This window comes from Anomaloglossus baeobatrachus, chromosome 5 (genome assembly GCF_048569485.1).
Source record: "Anomaloglossus baeobatrachus isolate aAnoBae1 chromosome 5, aAnoBae1.hap1, whole genome shotgun sequence".
In the NCBI taxonomy this organism is placed as follows: Eukaryota; Metazoa; Chordata; class Amphibia; order Anura; family Aromobatidae; genus Anomaloglossus; species Anomaloglossus baeobatrachus.
The window spans coordinates 567,032,757-567,054,842 of NC_134357.1; the positions used below are offsets into that span (position 1 = coordinate 567,032,757).

Consider the following 22,086-nt stretch of genomic DNA (forward strand, 5'->3'; position numbering starts at 1 on the left):
TTATGTGTCTAATATGTGTTTTCAAAATTTTGATAGTTGCTTATGGCAAGTGTTCTACGCACTCGTGAAAACAAAATGGTGGAGTCTAATGCGATATTCCAAGCAACTGAGAGCAGAAGAGTGATACAATTTTTGCTTCTGCAAGGAAACTCCGCGAAGGATAGTCATGATGATATGTCGCAGACATTGGGGGATCAATTTATATTCCACAGTTAAGAACTGGGTTGCCAAATTTAAAACGGGCCACTTCAGCCCCAATGATGAGGAACGTCCTGGACGATCGAGAATGGATGTTGTTCCAGAAATCGTTGATGCTCTGCACAACCTCATACTGGAGAAACGATGAATTTCAGCTAAAGCAATAACAGACATCATGGGGATTTCCCGTGAACGTGTTTGTGTCATTATCCATGAACATTTGGACATGAGGAAGCTATCTGCAAAGTGGTTCTCCAAATGTTTGACAACAGATCAGAGAAGCATGTGAGTGAAAACTTCCCGGTCCATTTGTCAGCGTTTCCGGACTGATAAGAACTTCCTGGATCGACTGGTCACTATGGATAAAATCTGGATTTACAGTGCCTTGTGAAAGTATTCGGCTCCCTTGACTTTTTCAACCTTTTCCACATTTCAGGCTTCAAACATAAAGATAAAAATTGTAATTTTATGGTGAAGAATCAACAACAAGTGGGACACAATTGTGAAGTTGAACGAAATGTATTGCTTATTTTAAACTTTTTAAAAAAAAAACAAAACAAAAAACTGAAAAGTGGGACATACAATATTATTCGTCCCCTTTAAGTTATTGCTTTGTAGCGCCACCTTTTGCTGCGATTACAGCAGCAAGTCGCTTAGGGTATGTGTCTATCAGTTGTGCACATCGGGAGACTGAAATTCTTGCCCATTCTTCCTTTGCAAATAGCTGGAGCTGAGTGAGGTTGGATGGAGAATGTTTGTGAACAGCAGTTTTCCGCTCTTTCCACATATTCTCGATTGGATTCAGGTCTGGACTTTGACTCGGCCATTCTAACACCTGGATATGGTTATTTGTGAACCACTCCAATGTAGATTTTGCTTTATGTTTGGGATTATTGTCTTGTTGGAAGACAAATCTCCGTCCTAGTCTTAGGTCTTTTGCAGACTCCAACAGGTTTTCTTCAAGAATAGTCCTGTATTTGGCTCCATCCATCTTCCCATCAATTTTAGCCATCTTCCCTGTCACTGCTAAAAAAAAGCAGGCCCAAACCATGATGCTGCCACCACCATGTTTGACAGTGGGGATGGTGTGTTCAGGGTGATGAGCTGTGTTGCTTTTACGCCAAACATAATGTTTGGCATTGTGCCCAAATAGTTCGATTTTGGTTTCATTTGACCAGAGCACCTTCTTCCACATGTTTGATGTGTCTCCCAGGCGGCTTGTGGCAAACTTTAAACAATACTTTTTATGGATATCTTTGAGAAATGGCTTTCTCCTTGCCACTCTTCCATAAAGGCCAGATTTGTGCAGTGTACGACTGATTGTTGTCCTATGGACAGACTCTCCCACCTCAGCTGTAGATCTCTGCAGTTCATCCAGAGTGATCATGGGCCTCTAGGCTGCATCTCTGATCAGTCTTCTCCTTGTTTGAGATGAAAGTTTGGAGGGACCGCAGGGTCTTGGTAGATTTGCAGTTGTATGATACTCCTTCCATTTCATTATGATCACTTGCACAGTGCTCCTTGGGATGTTTAAAGTTTTGGAAATGTTTTTGTAATCAAATCTGGCTTTAAACTTCTCCACAACAGTATCACGGACCTGTCTGTTGTGTTCCTTGGTCTTCATGATGCTATATGCACTTTAAACAAAACACAGACTATCACAGAGCAGGTGCATTTATACGGAGACTTGATTACACACAGGTGGCTTATATTTATCATCATCAGTCATTTAGGACAACATTGGATTATTCAGAGATCCTCAATGAACTTCTGGAGTGAGTTTGCTGCGATGAAAGTAAAGGGGACGAATAATATTGCTGTCATGATTTACTCCTGGCTCAGCTGCAGCTGACCCTTTTTTTTAGTTTCACTTCTAATACAGGTCACGTTAGGGGTTAATCCTTCCTGCCTCGTTCTGGAGGTCAGGCTTCTTTATTAGGGCACTGTTTCTCTGCCACTATGCCAGTGATATTTCTGGCTCTGCTGTGTTCTGCTCGTGAGTGACCTGTTGTCTGCCCTGCCCCCCGCCTGACCTCCGTGTTCACCTGAGCTGTTGTTAACCTTCTCTATTCTGTTTCCGTCTTGTCAGTGTCTCTCCCGCTGTCTCCCTTCAGCTCCCTGTTCGTCTGTCTCCCTGTACGTTCCTTATCTGTTTACCTTGATTCTGTCTTGTCTTCCCATTCTCCCTCGCTTCTGAGTTATGATTTTCCAACTACTGACTGTTTGCTTCCCTCTGATTACGTTTAGACTTTGTCCCTGTGTATTTACAAGACCTCATGTTGTGACACGGCTTTCTGACGATTCTACTGCCATCTGGTGGGCTTGACTAGTATTACCTCTGCTCATACGTTTTCTCCACTCTAACGCCCCCTAGTGGTTTACCAGCTAATTACCTTCTCAGGTAGTTTCAGGAATCCTCTCTGTCCCACATTACTGCGCTGTACTGCTATTGTACATCTTAGAATCTTAGGGGTACTTTGCACACTACGACATCGCAAGCCGATGGTAGCGATGCCGAGCGCGATAGTCCCCGCCCCCATCGCAGCTGCGATATCTTGTGATAGCTGCCGTAGCGAACATTATCGCTACGGCAGCTTCACATGCACTTACCTGCCCTGCGACGTCGCTGTGGCCGGCGAACCGCCTCCTTCCTAAGAGGGCGGGTCGTGCGGCGTCACAGTGACGTCACACGGCAGGCGGCCAATAGAAGCAGGGGGCGGAGATGAGCGGGACGTAAACATCCCGCCCACCTCCGTCCTTCCGCATAGCCGGCATGAGCCGCGGGACGCAGGTAAGGAGATGTTCCTCGCTCCTGCGGCTTCTCACACAGCGATGTGCGCTGCCGCAGGAACGAGGAACAACATCGAACCTGGAAATGACCGACACTACACCGATGATACGATTTCGACGCTTTTGAGCTCGTTAATCATATCAAAAATGATTTACACACTCCGATGTCAACAGCGACGCCGGATGTGCATCACTTTCGATTTGACCCCACCGACATCGCAGCTGCGATGTCGTAGTGTGCAAAGTATCCCTTAGAGTACAACGTGACAATTGCCCGCCCCACTTTTCAGTTATTTATTTTTTATTTTTTTAAAGTTTAAAATAAGCAATACATTTCATTCAACTTCTCAATTGTGTCCCACTTGTTGTTGATTCTTGACCAAACATTACAATTTTTATCTTTATGTTTGAAGCCTGAAATGTGGGAAAAGGTTGAAAAATTCAAGGGAGCCGAATACTTTCGCAAGGCACTGTATTTCTATGACCCTTTGAACTTCTTTGGATGAGCAGAACACAGTGGTTCCCATCCAAAGCAGTTCAGGGTGCAAAAATCAGCCACTACGGTGATGGCGTCTGTGTTCTGTGATAAGGAAGGTGTACTGTTTAAGGCCGCTTTACACACAGCAGCATCGCTAGCAATGTTGCTAGCGATAGCACCCGCTCCCGTCGTTTGTGCGTCACGGGCAAATCGCTTCCAGTGGCGAACAATATCGCGGGTACGCGTCACACCAACATACCTTACAAACGACGAAGCGTGGCCTGGCAATGGAGGAGTGAGGACGCTGTGTGATCTCACTCCCACGCTTGGACTGGCCCTGAGCTCCATTCTTCATACCCACCCAACGCTGCAGCCAGAAATGCCGGCCAAAAAGAAGGGCACCGGTGGGGGGGGGGGGACGATGGTGTACTCACCGGTGTTTCCCTCAGAAAATATTGCCAGGTTCCTAAGGAGCTCTACCGGACAGGGCCTGGCACAGACGGAGCTCAACATGGCGGCTGCTGAAGTGTCCGGGGGGCCTTCCCTGCACTTTAGTCACCAGACTGAGCATGCCCAGGGGACACTGCGGGGAGATGGGAGCCCCCAGAGACAGAGCGGAGTGAACCGAAGGGAGGCTGGAGCAGACGAGAGACAGCCGCAGCAGGGTGCCCCCTCCTTACCTGAAATGGCGACGGGCACACGTGGAAAGCGCGTTGCTCACCGCAGCGCAGAGAAGGACGGCATCGCAGGCACAGAGGTCGGTGGCTCAGAAACGCAGGCAGAGGGTGGGAGGAATCAGGCTGCCCGCAGCTGCAGCAGGGATTACTGAACACAGCAGCCTCCGCTGATATCTCTGTGAACAGGCGGGAAATTCAAATCACCAGCCCCACTGACAACCCACTCTCATACGCCGCTGTTTGTGTGCTCCCTAGTTACCTGAACGCTGTTGAACAATATGTGGATGCTAACGCTGGGACTCCTACACCCGCTCCTGATCATCCCTTAATGTCTCCAAGTGAACAGCACTTCACACAGTCAGAGATGGGATCCCCCTCAGTCCATAGGTCATTGTCACCCATACAAAGCAGTGCCCTGACAGTTGAGACTCCCTCCTCCCCAGAAAAAGGCTTGACCCCTGCTGCTTTCAGATTGTCACCATCTGGTCAGGGGGATAGGAGTATACAGGAAGGAATGCAAGAGGACTGTGTGTGGGATGACCTCAAAGCCAGAATAAGGACTATTCCTACTAGAGAGGAAATGGAAAACTACATCTCCAGATTAGAGGCCTCTTACAGAGCAGAATCGGCTTCCATCAGGGGAGAGGTGAAGCAACTATCGGAGCGGGTGACGGCGACCGAATCCTGCACTACCTCTATCTCACTGCAGCTGAATACACAGGCACAGGCACTATCTACCCAAGCTCTACAGTTAGAAAATCTGACAGATTTGCTTGATGATCTGGAACACAGGGGGAGGTGGAATAACATCAGAATAAGGGGTATCTCAGAAACCCTCGCCCCCCCAAAATCTGAGTCACTGCGACATCTCTTTAATTCAATATTGGGTCTTCCATGGGACTCCCGTTTGGAATTAGATAGGGCACACACATCTCTGGGCCCTAAACCAGATGAAGGATCCAGTCCATTATACATTATCTGTAAAGTCCATAAATACAAGATAAAGGAAGAAATCCTGAGAAAGGCACGACAGAAGGACCCCATCTTATTCAAGAACACGCCGATTCACTTGCTGCACGACTTATCTCGGCACACATTACAGAAGCGCAGGGTTCTAAGGCCCCTATTGGATGCCCTGAGACAGAGAAACATCCTTTAGTCATGGGGATTCCCTTTTAAATTGCAAGTCCGACATGGTGGTTCTTCACATATGATAGTCTCTAAAAGACATACCAGCTTTCTGCTTGGCCCTTGGGATTCCCATGGTGCACATCACTGCTTCCGATTGGTCATACGTCCATGGGTTCCCGGGGGTGGTAGCGGAGACTCCTCGGTCGCAGCAGGGCCGTAAGAGGGATAGGGGCCTGCGGCGATGGAGCAAAGTCCGGAGCACCACCACCAAGTGGAGAATGAGGCTATCTCAAAATGGGATCCACTGATATGTGAGGAGAGCGTGATGGTTGTGCCATTCAGGGCTCACTGGTTTATGTAGGCGTTGTCACACACCAGTATTTCTAATGTTAGCATTGATGATTCTGGTTTCATATCTTCATAGAGTTTATTGTGTTTTAGGATTGATGGGTTGGGTGCATTAAAGTTTACATATACAGCTAAGTTGGGCCTGGGGCCGATCCAGCAGGGAAAATGCCTCCGTTGAAAGTTCACGTTCCCTTGGGGCTCTACACACTGCAGGCAGGTGTAGTATATACTGGTCCCCAATTGTTAACTGTTAATTGTTACTCACTCTGAAGGGTGCTTTACACGCTGCGACATCGCTACCGATATATCGTCGGGGTCACGTCGTTGGTGACGCACATCCGGCGCCGGTAGCGTCATCGCAGCGTGTGACACCAAGGAGCGACGATCAACGATCGAAAAATCGTTCAAAAACGGTGATCGTTGACACGTCGCTCATTTCCTTAATATCGTTGCTGCCACAGGTACGATGATGTTCATTGTTCCTGCGGCATCACACATTGCTATGTGTGACACCGCAGGAACGAAGAACATCTCCTTACCTGTGTCCACCGGCTATGCGGAAGGAAGGAGGTGGGCGGGATGTTACGTCCCACTCATCTTCGCCCCTCCGCTTCTATTGGCCGGCTGCTTAGTGACGTCGCAGTGACGTCGCTATGACGCCGAACGCACCTCCCCCTTGAGGGAGGGATTGTTCGGCGGTCACAGCAACGTCGCTGACAAGGTATGTACATGTCACGCTGCCGTAGCGATAATGTTCGCTACGGCAGCTAGCACCAAATGTCGCACGAACGACGTGGGTGGGTGCTATCGTGCACGACATCGCTAGCAATCGCTAGCGATGTCGCAGCGTGTAAAGCACCCTTAAGAGTAATTCTCATAGATAGGTTATTTGTATAACTAATTCTTTGTCTGGTCTTGTGATTTTTCGACTCTTCTATATCATTCTTTTCACTCTTCTATTCCTGAAGTAACCTTTTCTTAACCTTTCCCCTCCCCCCACGTTTTTTTTCTCTTTTCTCTTCCTCTCTTCTTTCTTTCCCTCCTTTCTCTTCTTTCTGTTCTTTTCTGCTCTCTATACTAAAGTTTTGCTCTCACTTCACCTATTTGTCTTAAAACTCGCTCTCTTCCCCATGACTCTGTGTGAAACCCCCAACTTCCCTAGTGGTTTTTTTTCCTGATAGAGGTGCTGTACTTAGCCAACATGCCACAACGTAAATTGGGCTCATTGAATGTTCGAGGTTTTAACACCCCTCAGAAGAGGTCGCACATATTATATGAGATGCATAAACAAAGAACTCAGATCATAATCCTACAAGAAACCCACTTTAAAACCGGACATGTACCCGACATTCACCTACCATGGTGACAAGAAGGATTTCTATATTGTAAATGATAACGCTATTGCATATATAGAAAATCTTGATATTCAAATTTGATTTTTATCCTGTTGATATTTTTCAATCACTGTCTATTGTCTGGTGTTTATTTTTATATGATGGTAAGATATACGTTCATACGATTAAATAAACTTGACATTCATAATAGATACTATACACACTGGTTCCACAGCACAAATAGTGAATCGAGATCTAAGGGAATCTCAATAGTATTACATAAAAACCTGATACATTCGGTGATAAGATTCCAAATTAGACGAGGCAGGTAGATATGTGATACTAAAAATCAAGATATGCTCAACAGTGTATACGATCGCAGGCTGGTACGGCCCTTATTGTAATCAGACTAACGCTTGTTGCTCTTTCCTAAAGGTTCTGTTAGATTTTGCGGAGGGGGAGGCAGTAGTGGGCGGCGACTTCAATTTTACATTAAATCCGGTGGTGGACATGTGGACTGGGAGGAGTGCCATACCTCTGAGACGCCTGGCGGCCCTGAAGCGTGAGTTGCATAACCTTCATCTGGTGGACGTATGGAGAATCATGCATCCCCAAGATAGGGACTATACATTTTTCTCCATCCCACATCAGACATATAGTCGAATCGACTTTCGTGGCACCCGACCCCTACCATTGGGAATGTGGTCTGGTCTGATCACGTCCCGGTCTTTCTAGATGTCTCTTCCCCAGATTACCCAAACCGAACGTGGACGTGGAGATTGAACGACTCCCTATTGAGAGATGAGGGGTGCATCTCGGAGGTAAAAGAGTCTATGGAGTTTTTTGTGTCCTCACATGCAGCTGATTCTACGCCCTTGCCTCTTCAATGTGTTATCCGAGGAATTCTAATTAAGCATGGGGCACGGATTAAAAAGGAAAAAAAAACAGCGGAAATTGCTTTGCTCCTCAAGGAAATTTCCACGCTGGAAGCCTCTCATAAATCCAACTCCTCCCCAGAAACGTTGGCTAAGCTTTTTACAACCAGGGAAGCTCTGCGGAGATTGCTGGACAGCAGACTACTTAAGTTCAAAACCCAATTTAAAAGGGTGTTATATAGACACTCTGACAAATGTGGCCGTCCGCTCTCACGCCTTCTTCACCCTCGGGATCAGGCTTTATATATCCCGAAACTGAAGTCCCAGAAGAATACCGATACATACGACTCCACCAAAATTCTAGGTATTTTCAAGGAGTAATAAGCAGAATTATATAATATACAGGGAAAATACTCCGATATGGCTCCACAGGACCTCCATAAACGCATAGATGACTACGTCGCAGAAACCCCTCTTCCAGTATTAGACATGGGGACCACCACACGGTTAGATGACAGGTTTGGGGAAGATGAAATAGCTGCAGCAATAGGGGATTCCCCAAACGGGAAAAGTCCGGGTCCAGACGGATTCCCGCCTGCTTTCTATAAATTATTCAAAAACCAAATTACCCGTTTTATAACGAAAGTCTATAATTCGGTATCGGACACATCCCCTTTTGCTCCTCAATCACTGGAAGCCCACATTGCAGTACTGCCAAAACCCGGGAAAGATCAGTCGGTGGTTTCTAACTACCGTCCGATCTCATTAATAAACATAAACGTAAAAATCTTTGCTAAACTTCCTGCGAATAGACTAGCCCCCTTTTACCTTCTTTAATTCACACGGACCAGGTTGGGTTTGTACAACAATACAAGACAATACATTTAATTGCAAGAGCCATGTCTCAATCGCTGCCCTTGGGGCTCTTGTCAATAGACGCAGAAAAGGCGTCTGACCGTGTGCATTGGGGGTTTATGAGATCTGCGCTGAGTCAGATAGGGTTGGGCCCGAACTTTCTTGGCAAGGTCATGGCACTATACTCCAGACCATCAGCTTGTGTCAGGGCTAACGGTGCCCAGTCTGACCTGGTAGTGATCAAAAATGGCACCCGACAGGGCTGCCCCCTATCTCCCCTTCTTTATGTCATCGTAATGGAGCACGTTGCGGTGGCAATTAGGGGAAACCCCAATGTACATGGTCTGAGCCTTGGGCACAAGGAATACAAAACAGCTATGTATTCGGATGACCTTCTGCTGTACACTTCCCAACCTCTGGTCTCATTCCCCTCATTAATAAAAGAATTCGAACGGTTCAGTAACTTGAGTAATTTCAAATTAAACTATTCCAAAACGGAGGCATTAAATATATCCCTGAACCTGGCTGAGGTTACGATCCTAAAAAGTAAATTCCCCTTTCGATGGCAAAACACATCAATCAAGTATCTCGGAGTTTTGGTCCCTTCCAAGTTAAGCCTGCTGTACTCTTTGAATTACCAGAACCTCTTAAATAAAACTCTCAAAGACCTGGAGACCTATAATAGGAAACCCCTCTCGTGGTTTGGTCAGATAAATTCTTTTAAAATGGATATCTTCCCAAAGTTCCTTTAATTTTTCAGATAGTCCCCATAAATCCTCCTTCGGCCTTTTTAAAACCCTGAGGTCAGCACTGATCTGTTTTGTTTGGAAAGGAAGTAAGCCCCTGATTAGTTACAAGACACTGGTCCGATCTAAGCAGAGGGGAGGAGCTGGGTTGCCAGACTTACAGGCTTATCATAGAGCTTCCCTGGTTGCCCGCTTGATCGATTGGCGATACCATAAAGAGACCAAACAGTGGGTGGAGTTGGAACAGACCTTTTCCCAGGTCCCTCTTGGAGGACTCCCATGGATTCAGAAAGAGGACATGGAGGCGGAAAAGAAACAGATAGAGCCAAATGGGATTCTGTTCAGGGCGACTTTGGAAGCTTGGGAGGACATAAAATGCAAAGGCAGCTTTTCAGATAGTCCCACACCATTGGCTCCACTGTTCGATAATCCAGGCTTACCTCCGGGATGCAACACGGATAGGTTTCTCGGATGGGAGAGGGGGTCGGACATCAGAATGGGGCAGATCTTACAGGGTAAATACCTGCCTCTTTTCGCAGAAATACAGGCCACATTCTCAGACCTTCACTTGAACTGGTTTGAATATCTGCAGCTGCACTCTTTTTGTGCGGTCATGGCTCGGGGGGGGACTTCCCCCGGTACCGAACTACGTCCACGCTGTTTGAACGTTTATTTTTTCAGTCTTCGACGCCCACACATTCGATCTCACTCATATATCGTTTGATTAATGAGGCCCGCTGTTCGGAGGACCCTGGGTATATCCAGGGCCGCCACTAGAAATTTCAGGGCCCCATACGGGCAAAATTATGGGGCCCCCTTGAGACTCCGCCCAGGCTCCACCCCTGCTCCGCCTCCACCCCGCAAACTTTCCACAGTCTGCCACTACTCTGGAAAAACATTTTTAAATATATATATATATATATATATATATATATATATCGCGCGGCATCCTCTCTGAGCCATGGATGCATTTCAGCTGGCTATGCGCCCTCGAACGCACATCCAGCTGAAGCAAGGCAGGGACCGGAGTCGGCTGGCCCCTCCAGCACCCCCAGCGATCATCCCGCACCTGTCTCTGGCTCACAGAGCGAATATCTGTCTCCGCCGGTTGCCGAGTCATCGCACCTCCACGGCTCTGCTTTCCTGCAGCAGTGTGATGACCTCATCACACTGCTGCACGCTAAGCCCTGCTCTGCCCCTGCCTCCAGCACAGGAGCGGACACTGAAAGCTGTGCAAGAAATTGTGCCTGGGCCTCCCTTTTTTTTAGTGGTGACAAAGCTGCAGATTTATATGTATATAAAACACATATATTATGTGAGACTCATGTGGGATTAGTGGATGAGGGCAGGTATATCTCACCCCGGTATCGGTCCTATGTGACTTAGCCTGGTCAGGATCACCTGGCTGCTAATGGATTAATGGGAGGTGAAGGACGGAGGTAAAAGGAATCTGGGAAGTTGGGGGAGGCTCTCCATCTGGGCAACACAGTAAGCCTGTCTGTGTAGGAGACACTTGTAAGGTGGATCAGTGCTTGATGTCTGTATGGTTTAGCTGGAAGGGAGAAGCCCTCCAGTTTGTAGTTAGGATATCACCGTGTATAGTTAGTGCCGGACAGGCAAGGATTTATTTTGTTGGTGTTTTTCTTTTGTTTATGCTTCACTGCAATAAACCTGACCAAGCGTCAGTTACACCTTGAATTCGGCTGTCTGCCTGAGGTGAATACGTGCCCTTTGTACCCAGCAAAGGCGATCCCTGAGCGTGTTATCACAATTACATAGTGTCCTCTTTTGTTATGTACAGCACAATTCCTTACATATTGGATTCTCTTGTCATTTTTGTTATTTATAGAGCTCTGTCTTTATTTCATATCTTCCTCTCTTGTTAGATACAGTATAAAATGACATGACTGTTGATGGAACATGATAAGCTTCTTTTCTGATGGACAGCAGTCATTTTATATCTAACAAGAGAGGATTATATAATAAAGAGAGGGAGCTGTGAATAACACAAATAACGAGATGAGGTTGCATCCTGCATCCGTGTGCAGTGTCAGTGTGCTGCCTGACTTTTTATTCTCGGACAGCGCACTGACCCATGGAGTTTGTCCTATTCATCATAATCAGATCAGAACAGCACATGCTCCGAGTCTCACAGATATCATTCTCAGAGCTGTGATGTTCAGAGATATGCGAACGCATCTATGAAACTCTAGGGGTCCGCGTGCCGTCTGATAAAAAAAAGTCTGGCAACACACGGAAATGTCACACAAATGTGATAATGTAACCTAATGGATTTAACAAATAACAGCAATACTCCAAGTCATACAGTACAGAATAAAAGTTTTCAGAAAGTTACTTACCGCTGACATCTCATGTGGTAAGTTATTTTCTGTTGTCTCTTCTCCATCTGGTCAGACCTTCATGTCGCCATCTTACAGCCACTACTCTTCTTGTCACATTGATCACCGCAGCCTTGTAAATAACAAGGTCACATATATTGTATACATACATTTACCCCACACTGTGCCCCTGAATATAAATATGTACCAGACTATACATTATACAATAAGCCACACACCATTCAGAATATAAGGTGATAAATAAGCCGCACTGTGCCCCCATTAGCTATAATCGGTTGCCTAATAAATATAAACTAATCTGTCTCTGTGACACTCCCCCAATTAATTATAAGGCTATGTGCACACATTGCAATTTTGTAGCGGAAAATACGCAGCGTTTTACAGTTGCAAGCAAAACGCTTATTTTATACCGTGTTCTTCACAATTTTATGCTGCAAATACTGAATGTGTGCACAAAGCCTTAGTTCCTGTCACGTGACCTCCCCCCACAATTTATCATACGTTCATAATAGCTTCACAATGAATTGTATGGGGGACAAGACACAAGCAGGGCTATATAATAAATTTTGGTTTGGGTAAGTGTGACGCCCTGGCAAAACCAGGTAGTCACAGAAAGAGTTAATTCTCCTTGGCAGCTACACAATCCCCACACAGATGTACACCAGCCAATCAGGCCCTACTCACCCCCTCCCCAGGAAAAAAGGAGGGGGCGAGAGGAGTTAGGTTCAGTTGTGCTGTAGGCAGTGAAGTGCTGACAGGGAGAAGCTTGGAGCTCCCTGGAAAAGGTGGTAGTCGGGGTTGGAGCCTTGGACTACCAGACTAGGTGGCAGTGAGGGCCACAGGCGACGGAGATCCGGTCGCGGGGAACCTGAGGCGACCGGGACAGGGTTGTAGCCCGCCAGTGCTGGGAGAGGGGACCCAGTTCAAGCGGACTATCCAGACACGAGGAAGAGAGACAGAGAGAGTGGAAGGAAGGGCCCTGGCTGTACATCTGGGTGTGGGACCCGAAGACACCTGCCAAAGGTGACTGGCCATTTGGCAAGTTGGTTGACAAAACAGACTGTGTGTTTACTGATCCTCCACATCAATACAGCCTCATCCAGCACCACGACTACCAACTGTAAGTGCTCTACTTCCTGCCTCCTAAAGACTGCTCCCTCCAACCCCTCACATTACCCTGGGCCCCGGGACTACACCTCCCCTACCTGTGGAGGGGATCCCACCTTGCTACCCTGCTCCATCAGCCTCGGGCACCCCCATATCTAGGTAGCGGCGGTGCCACCATCCATCACCGCAACACACACGTGGCGTCACAGACAATCTCCCATGTAAATATCTCCTTTTCACTTGTGGGCGGCGGACCGCTGCTCAAGCCCGGGTCCGGTTCCCACTCGAGCCACAGTAAAGCCCCGGATCCGAGCATCCCCGAACAGCCCCTTAGCTATGGTCTGGACCCCGCCCGCAACATAAGAGGTTATCAGGGCCATATAATAAATTTTGGAGCAGAAGCTATGAGGAACTTAGCATCCTCACCCACCATCCAACTCATTTTAAAGGAAACCTGCTGTCAGGTCCTCTATGCCCTCCAGCAGCATTCACGTCTGTATGTTAAAATTTTCTGCCTCACCAGGCCTGTGTAATGTTATTCACTAAAATGAATGTTTAAAAAAAGAGGATTATAAACTGAGCTGTTTCTATACTAATTAGGTCTATGACTAGTCGCAGGGGCATTGTTTTATATATATATATATATATATATATATATATATAATATACAATATATATAATAAATATATATATATATACACACATATACAGCATATAATATATATATTGTATATTAATATATATAATATATATTATATTTTTATATATTATCTCTAATACATATATATATAATATAACATTATATATATATATATACATATACATATATATACAGTATATATTACATATATCTATATATATATCTATATATATATATCTATATATATATATATATATAGATAGATAGATAAGTATTATATATATATATATATAATATTGTGTGTGTGTGCGTGTGTGTGTGTGTGTCTGTCTGTGTGTGTCTGTGTGTCTGTTTGTGTGTGAATGCTGCTGGAGGCTCCTCAATCCCCTCTACTAATCCCAATCCTCCCCTCCCTATTATCCCCTCCTCAGTCTATTTAAAAAAAAAAAAAAAAAAAAAAAAGCGAAGTTAACCCTTACATCTCCTGTACCGACTGTACAGACCCGTGCTGCGCCATTTCTTCACCTCCCAGCTCCCGGGTACTTTTCAAATGACACAGGGATGCGCAGCATGATGACGTCATCAAGGAGTGCGCGCCTGTGTCACACAGAAAAGTGCAGGGCAGGGAGCAGAGGACGGACTCCTGAGTTTCGCTCTCTACACTGTACAGAGCTGCGGATCACTCCCTGCCCGGCACGCTGCATGCGATGAGGACAATCTGGCCAAGAGCCCCCAGAGCCTTGAGCAGCTACAGGTCAGATTGCCCTCATTCCTGACAGGCCAGGAAAAGTCCCCCTGAACCTCGGGCACAGTGCAGCTGCAGCGGCATCTCCAGCACACGTGGCTAATTTGCATGCGATGCAAATTAGCCACGTGTATAGCAGCAAAAGCAGCACTGCTGGGCCCCTCTGCTGTGACTGTGGCCCGGTGAAGAGGGCCCGGCTGGCCGGGGCTTAATAAAACTAAGTAATTGTCCCTGGTCCCAGGCCCCCCCCCCCCTCTTCACCGGGCCCAGTACACCAGGCACAGTAGTAATCCCCTGATGGCGGCCCTGGGTATATCCGAACATGGGAACGGAACTTGGTCTCAGTTTTTCGGAAGAGGAAAAGCGGAAGGCTTTCCTGTTCTCTCACAAAATTTCAGTAGCTTGCAGTGCTCAGGAAAAGAGCTACAAGTTGTTAGTGTGCCGCCTCGTGTCAGCAGCCGCCGCTGCTCGGATCCGGACCTCCTATGGGGGTGGCTCGAGGGTCTCCATACCCGCCGAATAAAAGGGGGGACGTAGATGTACGGGCTAGGCCGTATTAAATTCGTGACGCCACCCACGGTGTGTGGTGAAGTGGGCCACCACCGCTGCTCTTATGGGGCACCCGGGGGAGGTGTAGTGGCAGCTGGATGTTAACCCCTCCGTGGGTAGGGATGGTTGCCCCGGGGCCCAGTGTCCTTGTGCAGGGTATAGCAACAACAGGGGAATGTTTTGGTTACTCACAGTAAATAAACCACACGAGACCTTGGTAAACCAAGGTGCTGGTGGCTGGCCGCCGCAGCCGGTTGCATTCAGGGCCCCCCACTCAGGCTGGTGATCTCTGTCCTTTTCCTCTGCACTAACTTTGTGTATGGTGGACTGCCTGGTCTGGAACTCAGGAGTCCACTCCCGGCTGGATGTGGCAGACGCTGGCCCGTGGAATCTATGGGCCCTGGCGGTGACTTCTTATACCTATCGGTGGGCTTTTGTCTTCTATGAGGGACTTTGGGTGGGACAGGACCTCTAGTCCTGGCCTCAATCGGTTAATTAACCAGGCCGCTGGTTTCCGGTCCTGGCTTCAGGGTCCGAGTACCCACTTTTGTGCTGCGGCTTCCAGGTCGGTTCCCCGTGTCGGTACCGGCGGGCTACAACCCTGTCCCGGTCCACCTCGGTTCTGCCGAGCCGTCTTCCCGTCTCCTGCTGACGGAGACCACCGTCTGCCACCTAGCCAAAGGCACCATGGCTCCTACCCTGGCACCGTTCAACTTAAACTCCTCTGCTGGAGCTACACCTAGCTCCAGCCCACACTCCTCTCAACTTGAACTACAAACTAGACTACTTGTTTTCCCGCCCTGGGCTGTCTAAACCCCTGGGTGGGCGTGTCCAACTGCCTGGTCCCGCCCACTGGTGTGTCTATCTTTCCCTAAAGGGGGGGTGACTAGGGTTTCAGGTTGGCTGAGTGTTTCCTAAGAGTGGGAAGGGTGTTGTGCAGGGGCCTATCTGTGACTACCTGGTTTTGCCAGGGCGTCACATTAGCAAGATGGTACCAGTGTCCTGCCACATTACACAGAGTCTTTCCAATCAGTCCCGGAATGCTGTTGTCGATGTGCATTGGACAAAGGCACTCTGACCCATAAATGGTGGGCATGTCAGAAATTGTCAAACTTTTGCTCTCAGGTGTTTCAAGTGTATAATCAAATGTCTGGTGAGAACATCACCCCCTCCATTAAAATAGCACTTCTGTCAATTCTATCCGGCTCGGTAAGGCAGCAAAAGAGGAGCCTTTTACGATTTTGCTTGATAGCAGCCCGAGCGGTCATTCCTAGGCACTGGAGAGCCACAGAGGCCCTCACTATTGGGGAGTGGCAGATGGAGCTGTCGCATATTTGTCACATCGAGGAACTTTCAGCAATGGTGATGGGTAGTAATGAGAAATTTATTTAGGTCTGGCAACCCTGGGTGTTGTTCAAGGAGTCCTCGGACTTCCAGCCTTGTTTCGGTAACAGCACATACCCACACACCCTCCTTACCTTCCCCTCAAATCCTTTGTCTAATCCCTCTTGGTCTCTTATTTTCCTCTGTCCCCCTCCCCCCCTCTTTTCTTCTGTTTTTAATGTTTTTGGAATACTTCTTTTTCTTTGTTGTTCTGAGTCTAGTTAGCCATATCTTAAGGTGAATTAGGCTAGGTTGGAAAATATTAAACCGACCCGGAGGCTTCTCATAAGTAATATGTGGTTTTGTGATATGATATTGAGATAAACCGTTGCGACTATCATTCGGTTATCGGGTCGATAATATAAGGAAGATGTGGCTAATGTATTATTCAGTATTTTATTCATACTCTTTGTTGCTTTCTTTATGTAATTGTATTTTCATGAAAAAATTTCAATAAAAACAGATTTATCATACCTTACAAACGACGTCGCTGACGAACAACCTCTTTTTTAAGGGGACGGTTCGTGCGACGTCACACAACTGGACACCAATACAAGCGGAGGGGCGGAGAGCAGCCGCATGAATGTCACTCCCATCTCGTTGCCGGAGGACGCAGGAATGCTGTTGTTCGTCGTTCCTGGGGTGTCACACGTAGCGATGTGTGCTGCCACAGGAACGACAACCAACCAGCGTCCAGAATGAGGAACGACATTTTGAAAATGAACGACATGTCAACAATCAACGATTTGGTAAGTATTTTTAATCGTTAGCGGTCGCTTGTAAGTGTCACACGCAACGACGTCGCTAGGCGAGGCCGGATGTGCGTCACGAATTCCGTGACCACAGCGATATCTCGCTAGATATGTCGTTGCGTGTAACGGGGCCTTTAGTGGACTACCTTCAAAAGGGTTCCACCATCAATGCAAGGTATTACACTGAACTTTTGAACCAATTGAAGGCAGCTCTGAAGGCCAAAAGTAGCGGCAAGCTGTCCAAAGGAATCTTGTTCCTGCAAGACAACACCTCTGCTCACACTGCACAAGCAACCACGGCAAAACTGGCAAAGCTGGGCTTCCAGCTGGTTGACCACCCACCTTATTCACCAGATCTAGCTCCCTCCGACTATCATCTGTCGCCAAACCTAAAGAACCACCTCAAGGGTACCAAATTTCACACCATTTCTGATGCCATGGCTTTTACAGATGCCTGGTTTGAGGCACAACCGAAATCCTTCTTTTTGCTAGGCGTAAGAAGTATGTTGACATCAGTGGAGAGTATGTGGAATAAATGTAAAGTTTCATCATCCTATCTCGTTTCTTTTTGGGTAAAGCCAAAGACTTATCAGCAGCCTCTTGTACAGTGTGTTTACCAAGCCGGTTACAGGGCAGCGAGATTCCAGGTTGTGCAGTTGATGCGCCCACGGGGTCCTAAGGGTTATTCGTCACCGGGCCGGTGTCGATTCGGATAGTCACAGCAGCCAGGCCCGGTTTTGTGACCAACGGCGGTGCCAATAAATGGGGGGAATGATGAGGATAAGGGTAGTAGTTATTCGTGACGCCATCTGTGGTGTGCGGCCAGGTATTAGCCTCCACTGCGGGAGGTCTTCTCTGGGGCGGATGATAACGCAGCCCGGATGGTATACAGTTAGGTCCAGAAATATTTGGACAGTGACACAATTTTCGCGAGTTGGGCTCTGCATGCCACCACATTGGATTTGAAATGAAATCTCTACAACAGAATTCAAGTGCAGATTGTAACGTTTAATTTGAAGGTTTGAACAAAAATATCTGATAGAAATTGTAGGAATTGTACACATTTCTTTACAAACACTCCACATTTTAGGAGGTCAAAAGTAATTGGACAAATAAACCAAACCCAAACAAAATATTTTTATTTTCAATATTTTGTTGCGAATCCTTTGGAGGCAATCACTGCCTTAAGTCTGGAACCCATGGACATCACCAAACGCTGGGTTTCCTCCTTCTTAATGCTTTGCCAGGCCTTTACAGCCGCAGCCTTCAGGTCTTGCTTGTTTGTGGGTCTTTCCATCTTAAGTCTGGATTTGAGCAAGTGAAATGCATGCTCAATTGGGTTAAGATCTGGTGATTGACTTGGCCATTGCAAAATGTTCCACTTTTTTGCACTCATGAACTCCTGGGTAGCTTTGGCTGTATGCTTGGGGTCATTGTCCATCTGTACTATGAAGCGCCGTCCGATCAACTTTGCGGCATTTGGCTGAATCTGGGCTGAAAGTATATCTCGGTACACTTCAGAATTCATCCGGCTACTCTTGTCTGCTGTTATGTCATCAATAAACACAAGTGACCCAGTGCCATTGAAAGCCATGCATGCCCATGCCATCACGTTGCCTCCACCAGAGGATGTGGTGTGCCTTGGATCATGTGCCGTTCCCTTTCTTCTCCAAACTTTTTTCTTCCCATCATTCTGGTACAGGTTGATCTTTGTCTCATCTGTCCATAGAATACTTTTCCAGAACTGAGCTGGCTTCATGAGGTGTTTTTCAGCAAATTTAACTCTGGCCTGTCTATTTTTGGAATTGATGAATGGTTTGCATCTAGATGTGAACCCCTTGTATTTATTTTCATGGAGTCTTCTCTTTACTGTTGACTTAGAGACAGATACACCTACTTCACTGAGAGTGTTCTGGACTTTAGTTGATGTTGTGAACGGGTTCTTCTTCACCAAAGAAAGTATGCGGCGATCATCCACCACTGTTGTCATCCGTGGACGCCCAGGCCTTTTTGAGTTCCCAAGCTCACCAGTCAATTCCTTTTTTCTCAGAATGTACCCGACTGTTGATTTTGCTACCCCAAGCATGTCTGCTATCTCTCTGATGGATTTTTTCTTTTTTTTCAGCCTCAGGATGTTCTGCTTCACCTCAATTGAGAGTTCCTTAGACCGCATGTTGTCTGGTCACAGCAACAACTTCCAAATGCAAAACCACACACCTGTAATCAACCCCAGACCTTTTAACTACTTCATTGATTACAGGTTAACGAGGGAGATGCCTTCAGAGTTAATTGCAGCCCTTAGAGTCCCTTGTCCAATTACTTTTGGTCCCTTGAAAAAGAGGAGGCTATGCATTACAGAGCTATGATTCCTAAACCCTTTCTCCGATTTGGATGTGAAAACTCTCATATTGCAGCTGGGAGTGTGCACTTTAAGCCCATATTATATATATAATTGTATTTCTGAACATGTTTTTGTAAACAGCTAAAATAACAAAACTTGTGTCACTGTCCAAATATTTCTGGACCTAACTGTAGCTCTCCACAGGCAGAGCTTAGACCCTAGGGAGGATGTTAGGAGTAGTAGTACACTCTATTAAAGGTGTGCAGGGTTGGAGGTGGTGAAGAAAGGGAGCGGCACAGGGGTTGCAATCAAAGTTCTTTACTCACTGATATGTTGCTGCCCTTGGACTGCCAGTCCAGCCGATCCCGGTTAGTTCGGAGGCCAGAACCAGTGGGTTTCTCTGTGAGTCCTTCCTCCCTGCGCTGTGTAATGTGAGTCCCTGTGGCTTGAAGATACGCTGGGACCCGAGTCCTTGGATTGGCTCCATTCCTGTCCCGTATGGCAGGCAGCTCAAGTCCGTAGTTGGTGCCGTCCCTTTGGTCACGACCCCTGGCTCTATAAGCTTCTGTGTCCAGGGCACTTTGTGTGGGCCAGACGACTTGAAATCCTCTGCCTGGCGGATTCTGCTGTCGGAACGTGCAGTGCCCACCAGCCTAGGGCTCCGCACCCTGTTTTCTCTGTGCCTGGTCCTGTGAGAGCTATATCTTCGCTCTCTCCTCAGTGACCGTGTCCTCCACATCTCACTTTTACCCTGTCCGTCACTGTCTGACGACTGACTGAATGGCTGTCTGTGTGTGTCACCTTACTCCCCATGTCAAGCTAGTCCCCCTTGGTTCCTGAACTAGTGAGCAGAAGGTTGAGCCTAGAATGTATGGACTGCAGTCAGGTCATGGGCGTGACCGGCTTGGTTGATCGGCGTGACCATTTGGGTTGGGGGCGTGGCAATTCTTTTTCCTGTCTACTATAATCATGCAAGGGGGGCTTAGTCCCCCCTGCACCCCCACCATATGGGGGTCTTAGCCCTAGACCCCCGCTTCTATTATAATCAACTCTAAGCCCACGTGGACTATATATAGTATAGTATATACTGTATATATGTGTAGCGCCTGGTGGCCACTGCCCATTGCCGTGCCCTGGACCCCTTTTGTAAAGGGGGAGTATTTACAGGGGATGAAAGTTATTGTCATGTTTGTCATGTGACAACCTGCGGGTTGCAGTTAAAGATGGAAACCGCTGCTGCTAAAAGTGGGTACTCCCAGATCTGATGGTAATGGCAGCTTTGGTGTTGGGCCCTCCGCAGGTAGGGCAGTGTCTGGGAGCTGTGTGAGTGCAGAATGATGGAGACCACACCAGGTTGACTTTAACAGTCTTTACTCACATGGACCCTCGGCTTGCTGGTTCCGGTTACAGGAGTATCAGTGCCAATGTAGTGACCCAGGTTTCTCTGTCCCCGGCACTCTCTTGTAGTTGAGTTCTCGTAGCTTGAAGTATTTGGGGGCCCCAACTGTCCCTTTTGGGGTACAGTCTCCTCCGTACGGCAGGCAGTGCGGACCTTGTGGGGAGGTAAGTGTCCGAACCCCGATCCTAGTTTACTGCTGATGCCCCCGGATTATTTGGTTCGGTGAAGTTTTCCACACCGTGAAGGTATTTATCAAACCGTCTGAAACTTGACATTTGACCTAGGGCCCTGTGCCCCGTGCATGCTCCGGTCCCAGCAGTATCTGGCGTCCTGGCGACCTCTCTTCCGTGCCCTGGGGTCACCAATACACGGACCCAGTGCAGGCACGTCTGCACACTTCAACGTGTGCCGTCAGACTCCAAATGACTCAGACTCCCTTACTCCTCCCACCAAGCTGGCTAAACCCTTCGTTTAACCCCTTATGCCCAGTGTGGAGAGTTCACTAGGATTTGATTCGTGTTTTGGTGGTCAATGGCACTGTTACTCCAGGTCCCAGGGGATAGGTCCTGCATCCCCTAGAGGATGCAGTTCCTTGTAGTGCCCTGATGGTCTCAGGGGCGCTACATATGTTCTGGGAGGAGGGTGACACTTTATCCGGTAATGAAGGGGTTAATAATAATAACATAAATTACATCCACCTACCTCCACCTGCAGAGCCGCGCACTAGATATATAATACCCGGCACCTACCTCCACCTGCAGAGCCGCACACTAGATATATAATACCCTGCACCTACCTCCACCTGCAGAGCCGCGCACTAGATATATAATACCCGGCACCTACCTCCACCTGCAGAGCCGCGCACTAGATATATAATACCCTGCACCTACCTCCACCTGCAGAGCCGCGCACTAGATATATAATACCCTGCACCTACCTCCACCTGCAGAGCCGCACACTAGATATATAATACCCTGCACCTACCTCCACCTGCAGAGCCGCACACTAGATATATAATACCCTGCACCTACCTCCACCTGCAGAGCCGCGCACTAGATATATAATACCCTGCACCTACCTCCACCTGCAGAGCCGCGCACTAGATATATAATATCCTGCACCTACCTCCACCTGCAGAGCCGCACACTAGATATATAATACCCTGCACCTACCTCCACCTGCAGAGCCGCACACTAGATATATAATACCCTGCACCTACCTCCACCTGCAGAGCCGCACACTAGATATATAATAACCTGCACCTACCTCCACCTGCAGAGCCGCACACTAGATATATAATACCCTGCACCTACCTCCACCTGCAGAGCCGCACACTAGATATATAATACCCTGCACCTACCTCCACCTGCAGAGCCGC

At 47.6% G+C, this 22,086-nt stretch overlaps 1 protein-coding gene across 1 annotated transcript in view; it reads right to left on the reverse strand.

Annotated features, from left to right (window-relative positions):
- LOC142312404 (uncharacterized) overlaps window positions 1–22,086 on the reverse strand; it is an 81,241-nt gene that overhangs the window by 15,799 nt on the left and 43,356 nt on the right. Inside the window, exon 2 of the mRNA XM_075351347.1 lies at window positions 2,643–2,655. Within this exon, the coding sequence (XP_075207462.1) occupies window positions 2,643–2,655 (13 nt within the window). The remainder of the gene's footprint in view (window positions 1–2,642; window positions 2,656–22,086) is intronic.